Below are 25,226 nucleotides of genomic sequence, written 5' to 3' on the forward strand. Positions count from 1 at the left end.
CTTCTGGCAATTCCCTCACTGTGAAAAGTGAGGTTACAGGGAACCAGGCAGAGGGCCTTCTAGGGAGTGGCGCCCGCCCTGTGGAATGCCCTCCCATCAGACATCAAAGAGATAAACCAGTGTTTCCCAACCGGTGCGAGACGTTGCCTGGTGTGCCGTGGGAGGGAGGCGGGCGAGTCGGGCGGCGAGAGGCGGGGTGGCGACGGCGAGGAGAGGCCGCCCAGCGCGGGGCTCTCGCCGTCTGCCTGCCTGGCTGCCTGCGTGGCGCTGACGTCACGGGGCTGTAACGTGCCCCACATAGGCACACGCGGGGCGGCGAGCGAGCTCCCTCCCACATCCCATCGCCGCTCGCTTCGGCCGGCCTACTGAGCTGTCGCAGGCAGAAGGCCTGCGCATGCGCGACGTTTACGCGCCTTTGGGATTCCCTTCACGCCTTCCTCCTCCCGGGTCCTTGAGAGCGCGGGAAGCGGCAGCGCGAGACCGGCGTTGAGCCTGGTAGGTATTGCGCTTGCCAAGGCAGTCATTTGGGAAATGAAAACTTGCAAAGCAAGCAACCAGTTCAATCTGAAGTACGTGTATGCTTAATATCCTGTATCTGAAACCTGTTCTGCCCCCTCCCCCACACTTGGTGCCATTTTCATCTACACATGCAGCAGAGTAAGTTGACCCAGAATAGTACCAATTCAGATGGCAGATGGGAGAATGACAGTGCTGAATGCTTTCCCATGTAGAACAGTCCCTGCAAATAAAAACCTAGCATATTTGGAAGAGGGATGCTAGCCTAACCATTACCTTCTATGCTGTTACTATTTTTTTATTTTTTTTTACATAAGTAAAAAGTGACCTTTCCCCATCTGGCATGGTGGTGTGCCTCGAGACTTTTTTTCATGAAACAAGTGTGCCTTTGCCCAAAAAAGGTTGGGAAACACTGCTCTACAGGAGGTGGGTTCTTGCTCCCCAGCTGTGGTTTTCAGAGTATAGCCTAAGAAGCAGCCCCTGTGCAAAAGCAATTAATGTATTATCTGCATCCATTTGCACAGGAGCATGCATTTTGAGGCTGCATCCACAAAAAAATGATGCTGGGAGACAGGAGTCATTTTTCCAGCCTCAGATGGGCTTGGAACTCATCTGAGTTAAGCAAACAGTCATTGGATTCCCTCCACCAAGTTTCCAAAACTAAAGGCCATATCTCCTGTGGGGCAGCGCCAAGAGCCAGTCAACAGATTGCCCCCCCCCCCACAACCCAGTTTTATTTTTAAGCGCTTATGAGGACCAAACACAAATGTTCTTGAACAAGCCACCATGAAAGAACAGGCATTCAGAGGTTCCATTAAAGTAGTTAGGAAAGAGTGGACAAACTACTGCAGAACCAAACCTTTGACCAAATCACAGAGACCTAAGTCTTTCAAGTGAGCATGCATATTTTCCCTGATGATCCCCTCCTAGCTGTGCTGTGGTGAATGGCCACCTTCCAGCACTTCCCTTCAGGCAGAAGAGAAACAGAAATGCCGCTTGGTCTAACTGGCACAAACACAGCCAGAGGGAATCCATAGCTTACAAATGTCTGCATAGCTGCAGCATGGAATAGCTTGAGTTTCCCTTTGAGGTTAACCTGAATAAGAAGCAATGATGGAGATCAATGGTGCACATTCACATGCATTAACCAATATTCTCACATTTCCATATTGTCCCTTTGATCAATTTCACATGGGTAATTTAAAGCACTTTTTAGTCATACTGGAATACATGTGTGAAAGACAGAAACAAAAGGCTTTAATGCCCCCCCCCCTTCTCTCTCTCATTGTATCCATGCAGAGAAGTGGATTTCCAATTACATACAGGCTTTCAGTGGTTGTATCATTGTGAGCAGCTTGATTTAAAGTTCATTTTCAATCATCCACTTGCCTTTCCTCCTCGTAGTACATATTTCAGAATATCTTTTTCTCCCCCCCCCCCCCACTTCTCTCCTCTCCTCTCCTCTCCCGTATATATGAGCATGGCTCTTTACAGAGTTTGCTCTTTCCTTAATGGACATGTCTCTTTGGTCACCATTAACAAGGATCATATTATTACATTTTTCAAAAAATGTGCTACAAGAGAGGGTTTGGGGACTGAAAAGAAACACTGCTAGTTCAGGAAATAGCGCATAGCAGCAGAAATCACTATGATCCCTTGGTATTTGCTTCATTTTCTCCTCCAAACACTGACCACGTAAAAGGAGAATGTATATACAGTGGTACCTCAGTGATACCTTACAAACGCTTCAGGTTACAGACTCCGCTAACTCAGAAATAGTACCTCGGGTTAAGAACTTTGCTTCAGGATGAGAACAGAAATCGTGCGGCGGCAGCGGGAGGCCCCATTAGCTAAAGTGGTGCTTCAGGTTAAGAACAGTTTCAGGTTAAGAACGGACCTCCGGAACGAATTAAGTACTTAACCCAAGGTACCCCTGTAAGTTGTGGGCTCTGGACCACAGACCAGAGCAGTATAAAGGCTGTTCACTGTCTGGCACCAGGCTATGTGGCAGTGCTGCTGCCAGGTTTTTGGTCCACACTATCCTTGATGAGCACCTTGACTGCTCATGTCCACCATTTGCCATGTCAAAGAGGAAACCTATGAATTTGAAGACAGTCACTTCACTAAGCAGGAGAACCACCAGAAGTGGCACTTAAAAGCAACAGAACAAAAACAGGTCTGGCTTCACAAACACTTCTAACAAGCTGCTATATACACCATATAGCAACAACCTTAATTTGTGCAGTCAGATAGGCTCTGGAAATGGCCATAACTCCCTGTTACTCATAAGGAGATCATGCTTTTACAGATCTGCAGCATTCATGCTATATTTTTAACTGCCCAAAATATATTGCATGATGAGTCCCTTGGTTCCCTACCACTTCATACAACTCTATGGAGAAAGTGGAAAGCATAGAGAAAACTATATTCTGAGAAAGCCTGGTATGCCTGCTTCCCTGCTCATGCTACTGCCCTTCATTCTTACTCTTAACTCCCTGCATTCAACCTTGCTTCTCCTAAACAAAAAACTGAACCTACACAAAACACATTTTCTAAGCCACCTATTACGCTTCTCAGAAGGTACCCGCCAATCCTAATGTTGTGGTTTCTTGGCTCACTAGTGGTTTATGGATTCTGATTTAGAATGTTGGCTTAACCATGATGGAGGTGAAGACTGCTTAAAGCTGACCACAGAACACAATAAAATGTCTTCCGCGTGCGCTAAGCTAAAAACAAGAGTTGCCTTTGTCCAGAGTAAAACTAACACTTGGTTTTAAAAAAGGGGACACATTCATTGCCTTTATTCCTAAGCAAGACACAGTTATCTAAATAGTTGAAGAGCTGGACTTTCTAATTTAATTCATTATGTGGCTGGTAATGCAATTTTACATGTCAACTCAAAAGTCCTTGAGTTCAGTGGGATTTACTACCATGTAAGTGTGCACAGGATTTCAGCATAAAACTTCTAAGCTACTGAAAGTCCATGGGAGGCTTTCTATAAGACTGCGTTCTGTTCTGCGGCACGTTGACAGTCCTCATTCCATGGCAACACAACTGAAGGAACAGGTTCTTACGAGAATGAGCAGGATTATGACTCACTCCACATACTAAACAACTGTCCTTCAAGCATACACCTGGTGAAGATGGTTGTAGAAAGCATTGCTTTTGTTTAGTTCCTAGTAAAAATTTACAGACTAGACACTGCACAAGGAAAGTCTCACAGGGAATAATAATTCTGCGTTTTGCAGCAGTGAAGCTGACACCAACTTTCAAAATCGCACAGGATATCTGCAGCAAGCCCTCTCACAGCTGCTGCTCATGCAACACTATCCACAGAGGGCTCCAGGTTCAAGCCACATCAACTGTATAGTGCTTCCTGTTTAATACAGAAACGTCACTCCATAAACTCTTATGGCACTGTCACTTTCAATATTAGCCGTAGTTTGCTGAAACCTGATCCAGCTGCCATTTAAATTATATGTGAACCTGTCACACTAACCACATCTGTTTCTAAATATAGGTCTGAAATTGTGAATAAAAATCTGTCTCACTTGCTCCCAGATTCTGACGTGAACAGTGGGGAAACTTGAAGAAAAGGTGGGAAGTGAAGGGTCTCCATTCTGAAGATGCTGCTTATGCAAAACTTTGTTCACTGAATGGAACACATAGACAATTGGGTAGCCACTTTCCAGACCCCATAGTAATTATAGCACAGGTACACTGAAATGCAATGCTGAACACAGGAAGCTGCTTTATTGCATGTCAGATCACTGGGCCTGTCTAGTCCAGTGTTATCTACTCCAGAGAAAGGCAAACCTCAGGCTTGTGGGATCTATTTTGTTGGGTTGTGGGTTTTTTTTACCAGAGCTCCAAGCTCTACTGGTTAGAACAAGGTGAAAAATATTGGTGGTGGTGTAGCAGGAGAAGGAGTCAGATGCAAAATGGCAGTTTTGGCATTACAGCCAATTGGTGATTTACTACAAGTCATCCAGAGATCTACCAATTTACCTTCTAGCCACGGCAACTCCCTAGGGTCTCTTTTGTTCATGATACTCATGTGACAATATTTTCCCACGTCCATGTAATGACCTATTGCTGCCACTTCTGGCTCTTCAACATCTCCAGGGTCCTTTTTCTTCCCTCTAAATCAGGGGTAGGCAACCTAAGGCCCGTAGACCAGATGCAGCCCAATTGCCTTCTCAATCCAGACTGCAGACGGTCCAGGAATCAGCATGTTTTTACATGAGTAGAATTGTGCTTTTATTTAAAATGCATCTCTGGGTTATTTGTGGAGCACAGGAATTCGTTCATTCCCCCCCAAATGGCCAAATGGCCCACCACATGGTCTGAGGGACGGTGGACCAGCCCACAGTTGAAAAAGGTTGCTGACCCCTGCTCTAAATGTACCCAATGCTAAAAACCATTGTCCATCATCTCAGACTCTTGCAAAGCCACTGAAACCTTCTATTTTCTATTTTCACATTTCCCACTCATCAGCAGATTCATGAGCCTCTGCTAAAGCAATCAGTATAATTTCCTAAACATCTGTATAGGATGTTGACACTGTCCATCAACTGAAGTTCTGAACCTTGCAACCTCTGATTTTTCCCCAGTGTAAAAGGAAGAACAATTATTTTGTGTCAAGTTATTGTGAAGTGACAGGCCAGTACTTTTTCTATTTCTCACTTTTAAAGCTTCTCTACTGACTGTATCTCCACCTACATCTTCCTTTATTTCCTCCTCTTGCCTTCTTCTCAGTTAAGGTTATCTGTTGTCAGCCTACTCTGCCTCCATCCTTGATGCTTTGCTATATATCTCGAACTCCTTATCTCCATCATTCCTTCTCAATACCTCCTTTGCAAAGCTTTTGTTCTCTGGACCTCCACAATCAACATTACCTAAAACAGTCAGTAAGCCTTCAGTTTTAAAGAGCCATTGGTCATAACAAATATACAGGCATAATCCAGTTGAGAGATACATTTTAGCATAGGTGATTCTCAGCACACTGAACCCCATTTTGGATGATAAAATTTTGTCTAATGTGCAGGGCTGCTAGAGTAAACATATTAACCTTATATGGCCGAACCTAGGCAGGTCCGAATCAGTACTTGGATGGGTGACCACCTGGGAACCACATTTATGCTGCTTTGGGTCCCAGGGTAGAAGAAAAGCAGGATATAAATGTAAGAATTTTGCTAGATTTTTGTAAGGCTTGAAATAGAAGGGGGGGGTTTCAATACAAACAACACAATACAGCAATACACAACACAAACACAAACACAGGTAAGCACAAGATGAGGAAGGAAACATGGAAAAGGAAATACTAAATCCAGAAGCCTGAGAACATGCATAGTTCTCATTCAGGAATAAATACTAAAAGGGATCCAAAGGTTTGATTTGGGTGGGGAGGCAGAGAGATATGTAAACTTAAGCAGAAACTGTAATGATTCTTTACAAGTTAAAGATTTACATTATTTCTATGACTGAAAATTCCACTCCAGGGAGGGTTTCACACAATACTAAAAAAAAATCACCATTTCTTTTCACAGCAGATGGTCTCAGTTCCTCATTAAAAGCATCTACCATCGCACTCGGTGTCAAAGAAAAATAGCAAACTGCTTTCTTCAAAATGTACTTACCCATTAAAATACTCAATAGCTTTTGAACTCTGGAGTTGACACCAACCACTCTATAGAGTCCTTGCTCATGGATCCCTAAGAGGCAGAACATATTTTATTTAAATTAGTAAAATGGTAAAAATAAATTTAATGTTTATTTTAAAATAAAGTATCTCCAATAGTAACATGAATTAAATTGCCCTCACAGCTCCACAATCACTTTCAAGGCTGCTTTATTGGGGGAGGGGGATAGTTCATGGGGTTCCCCACCCCTTTAATGTATAGGTTTTCTACACAGGGTAGAAGTTCTGCATACCAGCAGAGTGTTTCAAGAAGAATTTTGTCTCTCATATCAGTCAGCAGCAGGAGAATGTGAAGAATGGGACATGTCCCATCAAGTTAAAATCTAATGGGGGTGAGGCGTGATCTCTTGCACCCACAATCGTATAAGGGACATCTCAACTTTTTAATAGGCACAAGTTTGGTTACATAGCTGAATAATAAAGATTCAGAGAATAGGTATTTCCTATTTAACATATTCATTTAATCAAGACCAATGCTGTTAAGACAATTTTTGTTAAACACATCGGATACCTGTGTTACTACCTCGGTATCAAATATGAATGTGGTCTTCTAGTAATACGTTATTTAAATTATGGATCAACAAGTCCTTTTAAAACCTATAGAAGATTATGAATAAAAACAAATCTGGTAGCAGCAGATCAGAAAACTTAACAAAGATGCATGTATATAAGTAGATTCTGGATCCTAGCAAGATACAAACAATCATGAAAATGTGTATGTAAAATAGGCAACTGTCAAAACTGAGCAAGCTAAGGATGGAGAGAAATCTAAGAAAGGCGACTTCTTTATACAAGTGCTAGAAAGGCTGATATTTGGGAACAGGACTTTAAACTATAAAGAAGAATATCTGGTGGTCCCCATTACCTCTTGTTTCAACAGCATGAATGCATTTCTTGACAATACTGAAGCCCATAATATCCAACTGGGCAGCTGAAATGAGAGAAAACAACTAAGAATATACAAGGTCATAAAATGGAAATAAAATACCAATGTTCTCAATAAAATATAAAGTCAGGTTTAAAGTGGATCTTAACACTCCACCAACATGTTCTTTTAAAATCTGGAAAAGGTAAAGGATCAGGCAAATGTTTCTGTTGTGCTTGCAACCAAAAAGTTCCTTCTCGACACCTGTAAGATTATGGGGCTGTTTCCAATATGCATGCTGATCACTTAAAGACAGCAATATTAGGTAATCACTAGCACACATGAACATCAAATACCACTTACAGAACTTTCATATCATCTCATACCACCTAAAACATTATGATATGCTGTATAACTGTGTGACAAAATATCAAGTGGAATTTGCACTTCAGGAAATTTGTTTCCCAGAGTCCGATACTTTCAGGCCCATCGTTGACACTGGTATTAAGTAACCAGATACTAAAAAAAGACTCTACATGATTCTCATGTAGCCCAGTAACCATGCTTCATAATAAGTAAAACATATAGTAGGACATGGAAAACACAAGCAGACATTGTATTCAGGAGAGAAGCAAAAGGGGGATCTGGATGGGAAAGTTTGCATTAAATCATAGTTAAACATTAACATGTCGTGCTGACCAGGCCAGTGATTATGGATGGTTCTACAAACTAGTCTGGCTCCTTCAAGAAATTCCCATGTATCCCATGCTGTGTAAACATATTGAGGCTATTTACTTCCCTGTAAGGACACCAGATACACAGCTGGAGCTCTCTCTCTGTCATTTTCAAAACAAAAACTCCCACAGCTGATAAACAAACCACTTTTAAAACTGTAGCTGGTCTTTATGAACAGTTGGAATACAAGGTAGAAAGACAACAGACAATCTTCTGTATTACTTTCATTTATATAATTAATATAAGTTGTTTAGGAAGTTTTTTCTTTTCATTATTACTACAATGAGAATTGGTTGTTCTCTGTCTCTCTCCACCCTCCCAAATAAATCACTGTTTAAATTATTTAGGGGATTTTTAAGTGTATTTTTGTTGTTCCTTTTATGTTGAATTTTATTGTATGGCTTCGGGCACCAGTCCCATTGGCAGACCAACTCTTGTGTTACAAGGATTTCTGCAAACAAGACAAGAAGGCTGACAGCATCAACCCTGCCACGGTGGAATCCCTTGCAGATGAAAGGAGGGCCTGGAGACAGATTTTTCCAGGGTGACGGAAGCCGACAGAAGCTTGGGGTGGGGGAATAAAAATGAGCAAATCCAGAATTAGCAGCCAGTGACTAACAAGGGAGATCACAATGGTATGTCTTTCCGAAGGTAAGCACATTTCATATTATGTGCCAAATTACTGGTAAACAAAGGCTGCTCAAATCATAACAGGCAAGACAAAGCATGGTCTGTCAGGACCCCGGACAGATCACTGTGGCAGGTGCTGGATGGCTTTACTAAAGAAGAGGAGCTGTTGTCTCAGCAGCATGCTGAGGCCTTTCAAGCCTAGCTGGTCTTTTTCTTAAAAGGTAATAACCTAATCCTAGAGCACTAGTGGTCCATCTAACTCAGTGCTGTCAACACTGACTGGCAATGTCTCTCCAAAATGAATTTCAAGTAGACAGTGTCTCCAGTCATACCTGGTGATGAAGGTGATTGAACAAGAGACCTTCCACATGAAAAGTATGTGCACTACCACTGAGGGACAGCCCTAAATATTAGGGAAGTGATATGACAATACATTTGCTGCATCCCAAGGACGTGATAAAACCTCTTCAACCACGTATGCCTTCCCCCTTAGGGTCCAATTATATTATGTGGGAGAGGTACAGTCTTTGGCAACTAAGACAAAGTCTCATCATCATAGGTAGTATAGAACTCTGCATGGGGATGCTGAGGAGAAATGAGTAACTTTGACTGAAATCACTGGCATGCCATGTTAATGAGATTCTAGAGGCATCTGGCTGGTTGCTGTTCCAGTCCAGAAAGATCCCTAGTATAAGCCAATGAAGAATAGGAACTCCTTTCACTCTTATGCATTCACAAGCAGGACCAGTCCACCTGTTAGCCACACCAAGACCTCTGTGTCAGGCAGCAGATTTGAATATCTTCTCTAGGCCTGCCTGCTTGATGCCATTTATTATTCTAGGAGTGCTGTTACTCCTTACTGTTGTGGTAAAGTAGTCAGTGGCACTCCTACTAGGCTCTCTGGTAGCAGTGGATCACCCAGGATTTTCTAAGAGGCATCTCAGGTGAGGTGGCCCCGTAGATTACTTGCACCACTGCTGCTCTGCCATAGCAAATAGAGCTTACATTTTAATAGTAGTAAACAGTCTAATGAGTACTTGCTGCCACCTCACCCTGAATATCTCACTCTGGAAGAACCCTACATTCACTAGGACCTTTTGTCAGAGCAAAGCACTGCTGCGACAGCCTTGGAGAGCCTCAGCGTTCAATTGCTACTAAGGCAACAGCAAAAGCAACAATAAAAGGGGAGTGAGAATGCCAGTGTTTGAGAGCAGTGAATGGAGCAGCAATAGCTCTGCCTCAGGCAGCTGCACATCTTGCACCATCCCCGAACACAAGTAACCTGACAGTTAATAGATAATGAAAGACTAGTGTGAATGGGGTGAGAGAAGAGAGGAGAAAGAAGGTGGCTGGACAAGATTTCCAAGGCTCCAATATACCCTTTGGAATTCCTTGACCCCTTTCTACGGCTATGATAAGGAGATTTATAAAGTTAAAAGAACACCTTACATTTTAAACATTTGCATAACATATATAAGGGCCCAGCATCCAGTTTTTATTTCAATAGAGTTTAAGTCATCTAGGTTCATTTTAGCACATAATATGTTCAGAGCTAAGACTGTTTTGATGTTGCATAAATACTTTACAGCACTTTAGAAAGAGATAGATCAATCACCTCAATAAATGAGTCGTGGTAGTGTTGTACTGACAGGAAGTGGGTGAGCAAGCCTGACAGTGTTTAAACAAACAAAAATTAGGAGGCATTAACTGTGGCAATGTACAAATTAATACTAGCAAGAGCTCTGATGCTTAGCTAATCTATTTTTCATTAAACTATATTAATAAACATTTCACAAGTACCTCTGTTTTTATTACTTATGATATTTATGCACTTAGGACTATAGCTTCTCTGTGTCAAAAACCCTAATTGGAACAGTTGTATCCAGTTTGCATTTTTTTGCCAGGAGCTTCTAAAAAAGTAACTTAATCGGCCATTTAATGGCCATTTAATGGTATGCAACTGAGAAACTGAGGCACTAAACAGCATAGGATGATGCCATTGCATCAAAAGGTATGATTCAGTAAACCAAAAGTTGTGGAATCAAAAGTGGTTCCTCTGCAGAAGAACCACTTTTTTGTCCAGTTTTTGCCCCTTTAGAAGCTAAATAATCTTTGGAGAATTTGAAAGAGAACGACCACTAAAAACGTTATGCAAGCATTATGAGACAACAAGTTATTGTTTGAATCTGTCTATCACAATGTAAAAGCCTTGAACTTTTCTACTGCACAGAAAAATATCTGAGCCAACAGGAAATATAACCAATGCTTTATTCCCTCCATGATGACAAGAATACATTGCCTGTGTGTGAATGTGGATGCAGCAATACAGACACACATCAAGTTTAAGGCTAAAAACCAGTTCTGCTGCAGCTTCTGAACATTCCAATTACACTGGGGCTTCAGAACTTAACACAGGCAACTGTGGTCCATTCTATATGTTTGCACTGTTGGTGCAGGAATACAGGGTAAAAAATACATTAGCTAAGCATCAGATGGTAAGGATGGCTTCCTCATACAAGAATGCTACTTGGCAAAAAAACTGAGCATTTTGGGACCCATGTTGCTAGCAAGTAGCTCAGGACAACTGGAAGCCTGTACGTGCTCCAGAACTGTGTTTGTGATTTGACTTTGCTCTGAGCAATGACCGCATCATTGTGCTAAATCAGGGAATGCCCTTATGGAGCAAGCCAGTGCAAGCAACAGTTTGCAAATGCCCTAATTAATTTTGGAATCAGTTTCTTGTCTGATGCAGACAACACCTATTATTTCATCATAAATCCATCTCTTATGAATGAATAGGGGCCAACTGGCAAGAATACCACATCTTAATTAAAACAAATTTTGCATTTCCTGAGAAGTCCATCCTCTTCTCACCAAGGGCAAAAACACATTATTTAAATAAATATTTGAGTTGCGAAGAACTCCACAAAGCTTGGCCTTCAGAGGTGTGTTATGATAATTAGTTGGTCTGCCTCAGGATATTCCAAGCCCAGACCTTAGATAAAAAGTCCTTTCAGATTCAGGATAAATCTTATATTGTGTGACATGGTGACTAGGCAGACATTATGGGGAAGCTAGTCCCTAAACTGCCTTATCAAAAAATATACTACTGTATAACAGAGATTAAGCAAGACTATTCCATTTCCTCAGCCTTTGGGCCTCCTTAAACTGTCACCTAGAGGCAGCCATTACATCAGGCTAGCTGACTTGTTCATCTTAGCTGGTCCTTATTTAAAAAACCCCTGTAACTTTAGAACCTGGTGCCTGAGTTTGCTTTTCCTCCTTCCTTGCCAGTCCTTTTCCTTGTGTAGCATGTCTTTTAGATTGTAAGGCTGAGAACAAGGACCACCTTGTTTTTTAGGTTACTCTGTGAGCCTTTTTGAGTGTGTGTGGGGGGGTGTTTTATGTGACATAAATGCCAAGCATGGCACTTTCTATGTGTTTATATACTTATGACAGCAGCAGATCTCTACGTAGTGAAAGAAATCACAATGCTGCTACATTCTTCTTATTTTTTAAAGAAAACCCGTTGGTAGTATGTTTCATATCAAATCCCTCTATTATATCTAATTCAGCTTTCTTAGTCAATACAAGCAGCAGTGAATAGATCACTTGGAGGGAGGAGGGGACGGGAAGACTAAGTTGACAGAATCTCACAGCCTACAAAGGTGTAATTCCCTCTAATTGCAGCATCTTGTATCACTCCCTGGTTCTATTAAAGAGATGACAGGTATGTAAATCTTGTGCTGAGGAGGAGTGAAGAAATCTAGGGGAGGAAAGTGTGGATTTAAAATTTATCAATAGCAGATAAGAAGGGAAGCTGAGCTACTGTATAGTGTTCCGCCAGCCAGAGTGACCTAACAGCTGAAGGAGTTATGCTGCCTCTCAAATTTACTGGGGGCAACATTCTATTTATAAATAGACACACCACCAGTCGGGATCCCTTAGGAAGAAAAGGAAAGATGATCTCACAAGGCTTTTGACTGGATGCCGCCTGCCTCTAAAAAAAAAAAAAAAAAAAAGACAAGAGGACTCCCCCTCTTGTTGGTCTTTCCAAATATTCCTGAACTTCATATTTAAAAAGTGGACCATCACTCATCAAATATCCCAAAGCTGAACACATACATATATAGGAATCAAAACCCAAAACAACTTTGTAATTCACTTGTAGGATAAACAAGAGCTTTGCTGCAGCATCATTGCACATAGTAATGCAGGGTGGGGGAAGGCAGAGAGAGAGAGACTGAGCCAAGCAGACATTTGCAAGCAGGTTGGGCTGCTTAGAAACATGCTGGATTTTGAACAGCAGTGGGAAGAGGCTCGGGACAGCCAGCAAAAGTGCTCCAGGCACTTTGCTTTGTCCAACCACTTGGAGTCAAAGGATGAAAATATTTAAATAGCGCTACTTCAGTGTACAAAAGAGTCTTTCATCCCAACAGTTCATCTGCTTGACTAAAATCCTGGGGCTGGCTGGAGGTTTAGACCAACTCCTTTTAAGCACAAAATACTGAATTTCTATTAATTATCGTTTAAGGAAGGTAAAACAAGGAACTGAGATTCAGAAATTCTTTTAGTTCTCCTTCTTGCTTCCCTTCTGCAAAACTTCTGCGCCTGGGTTTGTGTACACCGAGACAAAAGGCCGTTAAGTAACTTGCCAAAGGAAACAAAGAATTTGCCACAGAGCCAGCTCCAGAATGACTCTGCAGCTCTTGGGCTCCATCCAGTACTCACAGTGCCTCACAACATCTTAAACCATATTGCTCTTTGGTTTGATATTTAAAGCATTTCAGTATGTTCACAATAATTGTCACCTTTTACCGTTTTTGTATTGCTTTAAAAAAACTGCTAAATGATTAGAACTTTTAAAGTTTCAACCAATGTGATGGCCAAAATCTGTCTGATGACTAAAGCAATATAATCACTTGTTGCTTTTACTACTTGGAGAGCCACCTACTGGGTTATAAGAGACAGGGATGCAGTTCTACAAACCACTTCCTCAAACACACAGTCTTGGATGAAATATAAGCTACTTACTGCCTTCACTTTGGCTGTCTTTGTTCGAGTTATAGACCTAGAAAGTAAAGAAGAAAGCATTTAAACTTTTGCAATATTTGTACCCTAGATATACCCTAATATAATACCACTCATCATAAAATCGCCTATGCAGCATGCCTAGAAAAGTCTTGCAACCAGAAGCATGGATTGTTATCTCCCATTTAGACAAGAAATATAGAGAGATTAAAATGGGGAGGGGTGTCTTATACCACTTTACAACAAAACATCATTAAATGGCAACCGTAGTGATGAATTAACATAAACAATCCACATTGTTTACATAAAACAAAACTTGCAGCTATTAGGAAAAGCGGTGAAAAGTGGTTTGGTGGATGCAGTATAGTATAGGATGAGATTGTGAACGATCCACATTGATGAGGGGAACAATCTTTAACAGGGGATCCTCAAAGAGGCTGCTGATTTAGGGCTTACTTACCATAACTACATAATGAAATGAACAGACTGGATACTAGAAAAAATTATTTAGCATCTGGCTCATTAAGTGAATAAGGACTGTCCATTTTTTGAGCCACAGCAGTTGCCTATGAAGATGCTGGACACAGCAAACCAGTAGGAAAAATACTATTTCAAAGTGTTTGCAGTGGCTTGTTAAACTAGTACATGGGCATGAGTTGGGACACTCCAGAGACTTCAACAGCCCTCTCTAAATATGGATGAGAGGAAAAAACTGAATCACCCAAGACAGAATCTAAGCCCAGGAAGTAATCACAGGAACTAGCCTTTGGTGAAAAATAAATGTAAGGCTAATTGCTTTTGTTCTAAGAATTCTAAGCGTGCAGTTGCAGTTATATTTTCAGGTGCCGCAAGTTTCCAAAAAACATGAATAAAGTAGGTCCCTTGGGAAGCATCATTCCTAATGAAACTAGGAGCACATGGCAAGTGCCACTAGACCACATGCAGCACCCTGAAAGCCATCTTTCCCATCTGAACACTTTGATGTGGCTATTTCGACCACAATCACATTTTATGGCTCAGAGCACTAAAGAAACCACAAGACCCATAAAAGTTCAGCTGCCTCTCAGAGTGAACAGCAGTGTTTTTCAAGTTACAACATTTCTCCATCACAAATGCACTTTTGCAAAGCAAGAATGCCACCACAGTTGTTAACTTTGCCAATGGTTAAGCTATTTTTGCTGGTTAATTGCTCTCATTGGTTACAGGAACCTAGCTCTGTATTCTGCCCTATAAAATTGTAGCATGGTGTTAATAAGTCTAAAGCAAAACTGCCAGATTACTGCAGAGAATAAAAAAACTACAAGTATGGATACATTCAATATGTGGCCAGGACTATCCGAAGCCCTAACAAGATTATCAGCCCTCAACTCTACCATCACGAATACAGACAATCATTCACACTCACAGTTCTACAGACGTGAAAACATGAATTCACAGCACACACACCAAAGATCTGTCTCCCTCACATGTTTTCCTCTGAACCCATGGCAAAACTAAGAGAGGGAAAATCTGCACCTCCCTGCCTTGAGGACAGTGTTTAGATATTTTTGGACTTCTTATTTGCTCATTGTTTACTTTTACCATCCCTCACCATCTAAAAGGTTCAAAAGAAAACTGACCTGTCCAAACACAGGCATGCCTAAACCAGTCTCCCAACTGACTCAGAGATAAGAGACAAGGCTAGGGAAATAATGTTTGCAGACAACGAGTGTAGTATAGGTTAATTTCTTCCCCGCAAACAGGAAGAGTCATAGCTCAAGACCTTCTGAAGTTTGAGGCAAGATGTGCCACTGATGCTTTCTGCTCACCTCAATGGTGTGCCAGACATGCTAGGGCAGCAAGCTAGCTAGGGGTTGCAGGGCAGACCACAGGGCATACTTTTCCAGACACTTTCCACCCCTCTAAATTTGCCACCTGAGGCAGCTGCCTCATGGCAGGGCTGACACTGATCATTGCCAGTCAGAGTAGCACTGACAATACTAAGCTAGATGGACCATTGGTCCGGACAATGGTTTTTCTGGAGTCCTATTTTCTAACTTCTACAAACTTGCTCAAACGACTTATTAAATCAGATTGTGCTTTTACAAGTCAGCTATTACACATCAAGAACATTTATACCAAGGATGTAGAAGAACTCCAATTCCCATTCCCCCCAGCTAGCACAGCCTGTGGGCAGATGTCCATCATACAGCTTAACACAAGTTCTCACAAAAATAATATTAGCTATTTGTTGCACTTGGGGAGAGCAGAGTTCATACTGTTCTGTTCTTTTTGGTTACATTTTCCCTTTTATTGTACATATGAGCAAAACCAAAAAGGTTAAGTATTTTTAGTATAACCTTTTTAATATCTGTGTATGCATGTGTGTTAAAAAGAATGTAAGATTTGCATTTCCAGATTTTTAGCTTTTAGTACTTCATGAAGTTTGAAATTATATACAGTTGGAATATGTGGTAAAATTTAACTTTTAATAACTAGATATGGGACTATTTCTACTGTCAACTAACCTTTTCGAAATGAGAAATATACTCAGACAAAAGATATCTATTCTGCCTTTGAAGCCCAATCTCAGAACACTAGCAAAATATTTAGCTTTGAATAATCATAATGCAATACAAAAAAAAGACTACAGATTCCTTTTCAAAGAAGGCAGAAAGAAATTACTTGTTCAGCTTTGGAAAGCTGGTGGAATGACACAGTAGGAAATAGAAAAGGCTGCTGTCAGCAAAAGCATTTTCTTCCAAGGCATAACATTTATATTGTTAAGCATTCTCCATCAACCCAAGCGGTGAGAAGTCCAAGAATAGCACTACAGAGTTTAGTTTTCTTTGGAAGAGAGCACACTGGAGACTTAGTGAGTCTCTGTAATATTTGTTTTATTTACAAACATACCAGCAGAACATAGCAGAAGCTGGTCCTGCCTCAGATTCCAAAAGACAGCAACTCCTTCCTCTCATTCCGCCACAAGCTGCTCCACAGTCCAGCTGAGCTCCAGTTCAAAAAGCTCCCAGATCTCTTTCCCCATTTTAATTCCTGTGCCCCTGACTAGCTCAAGGGTGCCACCTTCAAAATGCAGAGGCACAGCGTCCAATCAGTTAGCTCCTATTCATCATTCACACCTGACTATTAGCAAACTTTACATAGTTTGGTCATTTAAACATCTATTATATGAACCCTGTCAAAACTAGCAAAGAATTAAACAGAATTATTGATTGATTGGAAGTTCAGGGCCTACAATGGTCTGCCACTGAGGCACCAATCAGGTCCACATCTCAGCTTTGTTTTACGGATGCTTCCAGAGGAAGCAGGGAATCCTAGCTTTGTTCATTTCATTTCATTTCATTTCATTTCATTTCAGATAAAATGAAGTGACGCAAAACTTCATCTAGCTTTTCTACCTTGCATGAACTAATTTCTAGGACCCTTACATACTCTCTAAGGGAGCTGTGGTGATGGTGAGTAGGACTCAAAATTGAAAAGCAAAGTGGAAAACAAGAGCTAATAGGAAGAAACGAAGTGTTCCTGGAAGAAACAATCATTATTTACGAAATACCAGAGTTTAACATCAATTGTCCTTTAGTTCACAAATCTACCAACAGCTCCAATCTGCTATATAAGAGACACACTTCCGCTCCAATTAATGTATCCCAGCTAATGAAGCAGAAAACAGAAAGTGAGACGATACTTCTATTTCCGGCTATGAACTGCAAAAGCCTTGTGAACTTGCAAGCTGACCCTATGTTGATGTTTGCCACAATTGCATGTGCCTGAAAGAGAAGATGGTTGGTCTATATATAGAATGTCCTCTTCCCAATCGATAGAAAACAGGCAGCTTTAGTCTACGTGTCACCCTGAAGGGGCTGACTGATGTTCTTAAGGACCAATGGATTGATCCTCTATTTTTCATGGGTTTACAGGACCCTTGCTTACTGGCCGCACCACCAGCAACAGACAGGGGAAGACAGCCCACAGTCACACTATGACTTCTGTTCAAAAAAGCAAAGGATAGCTGTCTATGAAAGTGAGGGAATAAAAGAGAGGTCACGCAACGCCCCCCATCCTCTGAACATGATGAAAGAATGTGTAAGGAGCATCGTGGACCCATGCTGGTTGATGCCATCCATGTATACATCCTGCCATTGCCTATGAAGAGTGGGGTTCACAAATTGGACAGGTCTAATCTGGCTCCCCTCTCATGAAGAGGAACCCAAATGCATACATTAGTAAGTGTCCGTAGGGCAGGGCTATTCTGCACATGCATCCTTTCTACATGTGTTGCAGTGGGCCATTTGGATCTTGCCACTGGTATGCTGCTTTGCCAATATTAGATGTGTGCTGGAAGGAAGTGGGCAGAGATGAAGACTGTGACACAAGCAGGGAGGGGACAGGACACAATGTCTTTTACATATTAAAGTTACATGTGGGTGTGGGCAGGGATACCCCCAGCTTTCTGCCACCAGTGCATTCACCAGCCGTTCCCTCCTTCCCCCAGCCACACAATCAGTGACCATGAGAAGGTGCCCTCCACACATACCAGTGTTCTTATACACAGCTACTCCACCTGACCAAGATCTCCGTTTGTGTGGAGCAAGCGGCAACTATCTGCACAGGGTGGTCTCTTCTCATGGTCAGCAAATGTATGGCCAGCAGAAGGCATAGCTGGCGGGGCAGAAGGTCCAGTCCACATGGCTCCCCAGCCTTCTCAGGTGTTTCCTGTGTGTGTTGTTAGTCAATTCCACCCCGCTAAAACTATATAAGATACATTTAAGACTGGCTATAATGGCAGTGTTGAAGGTGGCATCCGGGTAATATTTAGGGAGGCACAGCAATATTTCTGTCAAAGCAAGCATTTCAGCTAGCCAGATAGAATAATCTCCCCTTTCCTTCCCCCATGTGCTGTTCTGGGGATTCGCAGCCCCCCCCCCATGGCAAAACCCACTTTTTTGGGGGGGGGACCCAGGGAAGTGACTGAATATTTATCCAAAACACAAGAGGCTATTAAAAAGAAATTCTAGCCATTTCCCACGAAGAGGCTCTGTGGAGTTCTTCCCTGAAAAGCTTGGTCCTGTTTTCCCATACAGCTTTGCTGCCATGCTGGCTGGAGCTCATGGGAGTTGTAGTCTAAAACATTTGGACGGTACCAGGTAGGGGATGGGAGAGGTAGTAAGTACAGGGTCTGTCTGCAAAGTTTTGTCTCTCACATAGCAGGTGAGAAATGCAAATCTTTCAGGAGACTTTGCAGGGAGCATTTCCCCACTCCACTCCACTGCCAGTACAGCTAGCCCTGAAAGTGTTCTCTGGTATCTCTCTAAGGAATAGAGCAAGATGGATAGAAATTGCATTTAGAACAGCATCTAAAAAAACTTGGAAGACAAAAAGGGTTTTAAGAGAGTAACATACTACAATGAATTATTTAGTGCTTTCTCTCTCTGATGATGGTGACAGAAGACCAACTTGGCTCCTACCCAAAGCGTTTTTATAGGAATGTTGCTTTTCTAGCATGTTTAACTGACTGAGCTGAGAAACAGGCATCTTTTTTTGGGGGGGGGGTGTATCAATCATCTAACAGGTCTAAAACTGAGCCCATTACTAATTTTATTTCCTGTGTATGTCCACCAAAGATGAAAGAATGTTCCTTCAGTCTCCTTACATTTCCAACATTTGTTATCATGCAAGTGATATATTTTTGCCAGCTTGACTGGGGTCATGTACCACCTGTATATCATTTTCATAATATTTTCTTTCAAGGCATTACATGCCGTGAACCTCACACCGGTGATCCATAACCTTTCCCAGTCAGCAAACATGATGTTGTACCCAATAATAATAATAATAATAATAATAATAATAACAACAACAACAACAACAACAACAACAACAACAACAAGACAGAAGTACTGTTTCTGGGGGACAGGAGGCGGGCAGGTGTGGGGGATTCCCTGGTCCTGAATGGGGTAACCGTGCCCCTGAAGGACCAGGTGCGCAGCCTGGGAGTCATTTTGGACTCACAGCTGTCCATGGAGGCACAGGTTAAATCCGTGTCCAGGGCAGCTGTGTACCAGCTCCATCTGGTACGTAGGCTGAGACCCTATCTGCCCGCGGACTGCCTCGCCAGAGTGGTGCATGCTCTGGTTATCTCCCGCTTGGACTACTGCAATGCGCTCTACGTGGGGCTACCTTTGAAGGTGACCCGGAAACTACAAATAATCCAGAATGCAGCAGCCGGACTGGTGACTGGGAACGGCCGCCGAGACCATATAACACCGGTCTTGAAAGACCTACATTGGCTCCCAGTACGTTTCCGAGCACAATTCAAAGTGTTGGTGCTGACCTTTAAAGCCCTAAACGGCCTCGGTCCAGTATACCTGAAGGAGCGTCTCCACCTCCATCGTTCTACCCGGACACTGAGGTCCAGCACCGAGGGCCTTCTGGCGGTTCCCTCACTGCGAGAAGCCAAGTTACAGGGAACCAGGCAGAGGGCCTTCTGGGTAGTGGCGCCCTCCCTGTGGAACGCCCTCCCACCAGATGTCAAAGAGAACAACAACTACCAGACTTTTAGAAGACATCTGAAGGCAGCCCTGTTTAGGGAAGCTTTTAATGTTTGATGTATCATAGTATTTTAATATTCTTTTGGAAGCCGCCCAGAGTGGCTGGGGAAACCCAGCCAGATGGGCGGGGTATAAATAATAAATTATTATTATTATTATTATTATTATTATTATTATTATTATTATTACTACTACTACTACTACTACTACTACTCCTCTTCCCTTTTCTTCTTTCAAATAAATCCTCAACCAGGTTAGGATGAGCAAGGCATGCATAAATAGATAGATGGCATTGTTAAACAGCACAAAGTGGGAATTCCTTTAACAAGTTTATACACTGGAAACAAGTACATTTTACACCAGTGCGGCGGCAAGTGATCTGATCTTTATAGGCCAAATAGTTTTCTAGACTATGAAGGCAATGGTATATTTATCAGGATATAAATCAGGTAGTTGCTCAATGTTTGGCCACAGACTTACATTACAAGTTCCATTGCTGGCATATTGTGGCATTATTTTAAGGAATGGAAACTCTGTGGAGATAATCATTGGAAATGTTTTGTTTACATGGAGATGGAAGAGCGCTTTGCCTTTGGCAGCACAAATAAATAAATAAATAACACTGAAGTCAGCCCATGAGCAAATCCTCACTATCAGAGGGTTGATTTTTATATCTGACACCCAGACAGACTTGGCACTCTGTCAGAAAAAGGCAGCCAACCTTGGATGGCAGCCCAGCAGAAGGATGCTGGCACAACGCAGAGCAGTGAAGGTGCAAGTCCAAAATAGCAACTCTCCTTTTCTGAATACAAGACACCTGGCAACCTTGGTGAAATCATTCCTAAACTGCTGGCTTCATCTTATCATCTCTGTTTTTGTCTTGTCTGAGGGCCAAGTTTATATGTTCCAGGCCACTCTCTCTGTCTCCCACCACCACCACCAAGGCCAGCCTCTGCTATTTGGCAGCTTAATTTTGTAGCCCCAACAAAAGAGTTTTCTGAGCCAGAAGCATCTATTACCAGGAAGAAAGCCTCCTATTTCCAGAGAAGTCCAGTCACAACTCCCACCCTAATATCAGCCACACCCACACCAAGGGGAAAAACAAAACACGGCACCAATTCTAACGTAGGGAGCTTGGAAAGCAAACTGATTTTAATGTGGGATTGTCCGAGAAATATCTGCTCAGTCCTGTAATCACCTGCAGAAATCCAAATAAGAAAGCAGTTTAGCACACCTAGATTTTACTCCTATGTTTCACTTTGGCTTCAGTATAACCCACATTGTCTGGTTACCCATAATGCAAACATCCTCAACCAGATGTCAAGCTTGGGTGTTGCATTTGAGGTAATCTAAAATGGCAAGCAGCCACCATGGATCAAAGTCAAGCACCAGAAAATCTGATTCAAAAGTGGCGGCGGCAGCAGATACCACCACTGACCTAGGAAACATATCCGGTCCAGGGGCAGGTGAGTGATGGGTGTTAGCGGTAATGTATGATGGTGGCAACATACAACAGCATCAGGTTGGGGACCAGGCTGGAACCAGGTTCAGGCCATTGCAAAGGACCTCTAAACTCAGACGCCACATCTGAAGTGGAGAGAGCCTATGTGCATTGAGCAGCCAAATGAAATGAACCAGCGGCGTAGCGTGAGTTATCAGCACCCGGGGCAAGGCAAGTAATTTGCGCCCCCTCACCCGGGGCAAGGCAAGTAATTTGCGCCCCCTAACCCCGGGCCGGCTAGTCCCCACGCGGCTTCTTTCTGGCGCGGGGAGGGGGCGGCTCTGGGGCCAGTGCGTCGACCGGCCTCCGGCGCGGGTGGGGGGGGGCCGTCGGGGCGGGTGGGCAGTCTTGGCGCGCAGGCACTAGAGCGCCGCCGATGGCGCGTTTGGCGAGCTGCGCGCGTCCAGACAGCGACCAGAGCCTGGGCGGCGTGGCGCTTGGTGCCGGAGCCTCCGCCCGCAGCGCCCCGTCGGGAGACCCGGCCGGAAGGAGCCTCGAGCCGGCTGTCGGACGCAGTTGAAGCTTCCTCGAGGAGGGCCGGCCAAACGCGCGCCCCCAAAATGTTGCGCCCGGTGCGGCCGGCACCCCTGGCACCCCCCACGCTACGCCACTGAAATGAACACACGAAGGAGGAGAGGCCAGGAAATAACGTTGAGCATGGCCCCCCTTTCCCTGATTCAAGTGTACAGTTCTATATTTTCATCAGAAATATCAATGGTTATTTTTAAACAAAATATATAAGGCAGAACCATTTAAATATCTTTTTGGGAAGTTGGTGCCTGTTCGAATGCATGGCAAGGGTAGCATAATAAAGGAAAATAGTTCTCTTTATTCTTATTCAGTCATCAACTTAGTATCTGGAGACAGGCCAGAAATAAGACACACGGTGCATTGTTGACTCCCTAGATAATACAGACAGTGCTCTCTTCTGCTTATTCGTCATCCCACAAGAACTTCAGAGTTGTGCTAAGGTTTCCTTCCAAGTCTGACTCCACCCTTCCCTTTAAAAAAATGAGACGGTATTACTAAGTTAGGGACCAAAAGCCACACGCCATTAGCTGCAAAAGCACCCCCACCAGTATTCAAGAAAGCATCTTAAGATAAATTGACCTTGGCTACAAAATGAAAGCAGACAGTTATTCCAGTAAAAACCTCACATGGAGCAGCATCTGAAACAGATAACAAATGCAAAGAATTTCAGTACGCTGCATTAGCTTCATCTTTCATCATCTGTACCACTGGGGGAAACGTAGGTGCAGTTTTTCCTCTGTGCACAGGTCTGAGTTATGTGCCACTCCAAATGGGGAGATAAGAAGAACCCAGTGCACATTGGTAAGTAGATCTGTTGGAAAACATGTGCATGGTCAATGCAAACTATCATGAGTAGGGAACCCTAGACAGAAAGAATGAAGGTGTATCCATCACCCAGTGAATTTCTTGATGCATGTGTGAAAACTTCCATTAATTCTGTGTCACTGTATCACTTTACTTGGTGTTTCCACAGCCAGAACTGGCTGGCTGCAAGCATTTTTAGGGCATGGAAACCTTACAGTTGAATAAAGTCCTTTTGCATAGAACTTCAGTAGGTCAGCTTAAAAAAAACCAAAAAACTTTTTGGAAGTTTACCATGACTTTGGTGCTTAGAGGAAAATGCTTGTTTTAATGTGAAGCTGTCTGCTTTTATGTTTTAAGGGTTGAGGATTTCTTTTCTAACCGTTAGATATTATATTTATTGTAGTGCTTTATGTTATCTTGCAAGCTGTGCCAAGGGATTGAACCCTGAGGCAGCACAGAAATTCCAAAGCTACCAGCAGGTAAGAATAAATGAGCTCAATTTGTCTTAATGCATTTCTTCTTGCACATTACCTGAAATTGTGTCAGACAGTGGGGTAGGGTGGGGATGAGCAGTGAACATCTGTATATTCTAAAGCAATTGGATGAGGAAAGCATGCATTTGTTTCTCTGCGGCAGGTTCAAGTGGGAAATATTAATGACATACAGCTTAAATTTAAAAGAAAGGGGAAAAAATAATGAACGAATGAAACACCGTGTGTGTGTGTGTGTGTGTGTGTGTGTGTGTGTTTCAAGGCAATTAACATAAGAGCCCCACTAGATAAAGTCAACGGCCCATTTAGTCCAACATTGTGTTCTCAAAGCTGCTAACCAGGTGCCTGTGGGAAGCCCACAAGGAGGACCTGAGGACAGCAACACTCTTCCCACATGTGATTCCTAGAAACTGGCATTGGGAGGCATACCACTGCCGATATGGAGGTAGCGCACAGCCATCGTGGCCAATAGCCATTGATAGCATGATTCTCCAAGAATTTGTCTAGGCTCCTTTTAAAGCCATCCAAAGTTGGTGCCAATTACCACACCTTCTATTTTCCTACAATTTCAGTGCAGCCCGATTATGAGAGGCAAATGAAATACAGGGGAGGGGAGGAATCAGATGGCAGAGCCAGATGTTGTTTACTAATTTACCATGCACAGAATGAGGTACCCATCATTGTGACCTCCTTTTCCAGCAGAGCTGTCAAAATGCAAACCCAACACACAATGCTGTTTATATTTGCACTGTCAGCAAATAAGGTGTTCCAGATCTAATCAGCCTATAAGCAAGCAGAAGCACCTGTGCAGGCTGAATCTGAAGTTCAGGCAAAGTTCAGTGGGTTGTTTGGGCCAGACAAGCTAAATTAAACAAACAGAAAGGGAAGAAAAACCAGAACAATAGAGAGGAGGGAAAACAGTGATTTGGAGCACTGAACTGGAATGACTATACGCTCGCTCTCTCTCTCTCTCTCTCTCTCTCTCTCTCTCTCTCTCTGTGTGTGTGTGTGTGTTTTAAAGTGGATGAGAGAAAATACCATGAAAAGGAACAGAAATTCCAGTTGGAGGGAGGAAGGGAGGGAGCAACCAATTCAAAAAAGGCAGATTAGCTCCAACAGGAAAAAGCTCACCAACTTCATACAAGATGATGTAAATCTACAAAAGCTTCTTCCTTTACCTCTTACAAAAACAAACTCCAAAGCCAAAGTGTTTGGAAGAGAATAGAGAGGAAAGAACAATGACAAATCACAGAAGGACAGCAATTAATAATGATGTTGAAGGCTGTGAGCGCTGTCTCACTTGCCCAGACACAAAAACCGTTCACTAGAGACTTTGCCAAAAGCAACCCATGCAAAGCTAGCAAGTTCCAAAAGGAGAATGTCAGAAGGGAAGACCAAGATTTGAAAGGTTTATGCACGCTTACGGCTTGGAAACGTTTAGATGCTGCTTCACGATCCTTTGCACCTCAGCTGCTTATTAAAAATTACTGTGCCTGAGTTATTCACTTAAACTCACAAATATGATGTGTTAGAGAAGGGAGGCAGCAAACCAAATTATTCTTTGGGAAATGGGACCTTTTAAAAATTAAAATTAAAAAATCCACTGCTTAGATGATTGAAAACACAACGCAATGCAACCCTATTCTATTCCACATGCATCTGAGTGATGGCATACTATTGGGAAATAATTTGAATTAAAATATTTAGCATTAATATCATACTGCTAGAAGTGACAAAATTAAGCTCTTGCTGTTTGGATGATCAGAATATTATAAGTCATATATGTCATAGTTGTCAAATTTTAATTTATTTTTCTTGCTCTATTACATTATTGTCATTGTGTGGGGAAGTATTGCTTCTGTTTGTTACTATG

At 42.6% G+C, this 25,226-nt stretch overlaps 1 protein-coding gene across 13 annotated transcripts in view; it reads right to left on the reverse strand.

The window, feature by feature from the left end:
* Positions 1-25,226, reverse strand: part of ARHGAP26 (Rho GTPase activating protein 26) — a 207,506-nt gene that overhangs the window by 91,014 nt on the left and 91,266 nt on the right. For all 13 annotated transcript variants that reach the window (XM_083487861.1, XM_083487863.1, XM_083487859.1 and 10 more), the window contains 3 exons: positions 13,482-13,518; positions 7,083-7,148; positions 6,156-6,230 (listed from right to left, as the gene is read on the reverse strand). In XM_083487861.1, coding sequence (XP_083343987.1) covers positions 6,156-6,230; positions 7,083-7,148; positions 13,482-13,518 — 178 coding nt within the window. The remainder of the gene's footprint in view (positions 1-6,155; positions 6,231-7,082; positions 7,149-13,481; positions 13,519-25,226) is intronic.

Source organism: Podarcis liolepis, assembly GCF_965112155.1.
Source record: "Podarcis liolepis genome assembly, chromosome: 2".
Lineage (NCBI taxonomy): Eukaryota > Metazoa > Chordata > Lepidosauria > Squamata > Lacertidae > Podarcis > Podarcis liolepis.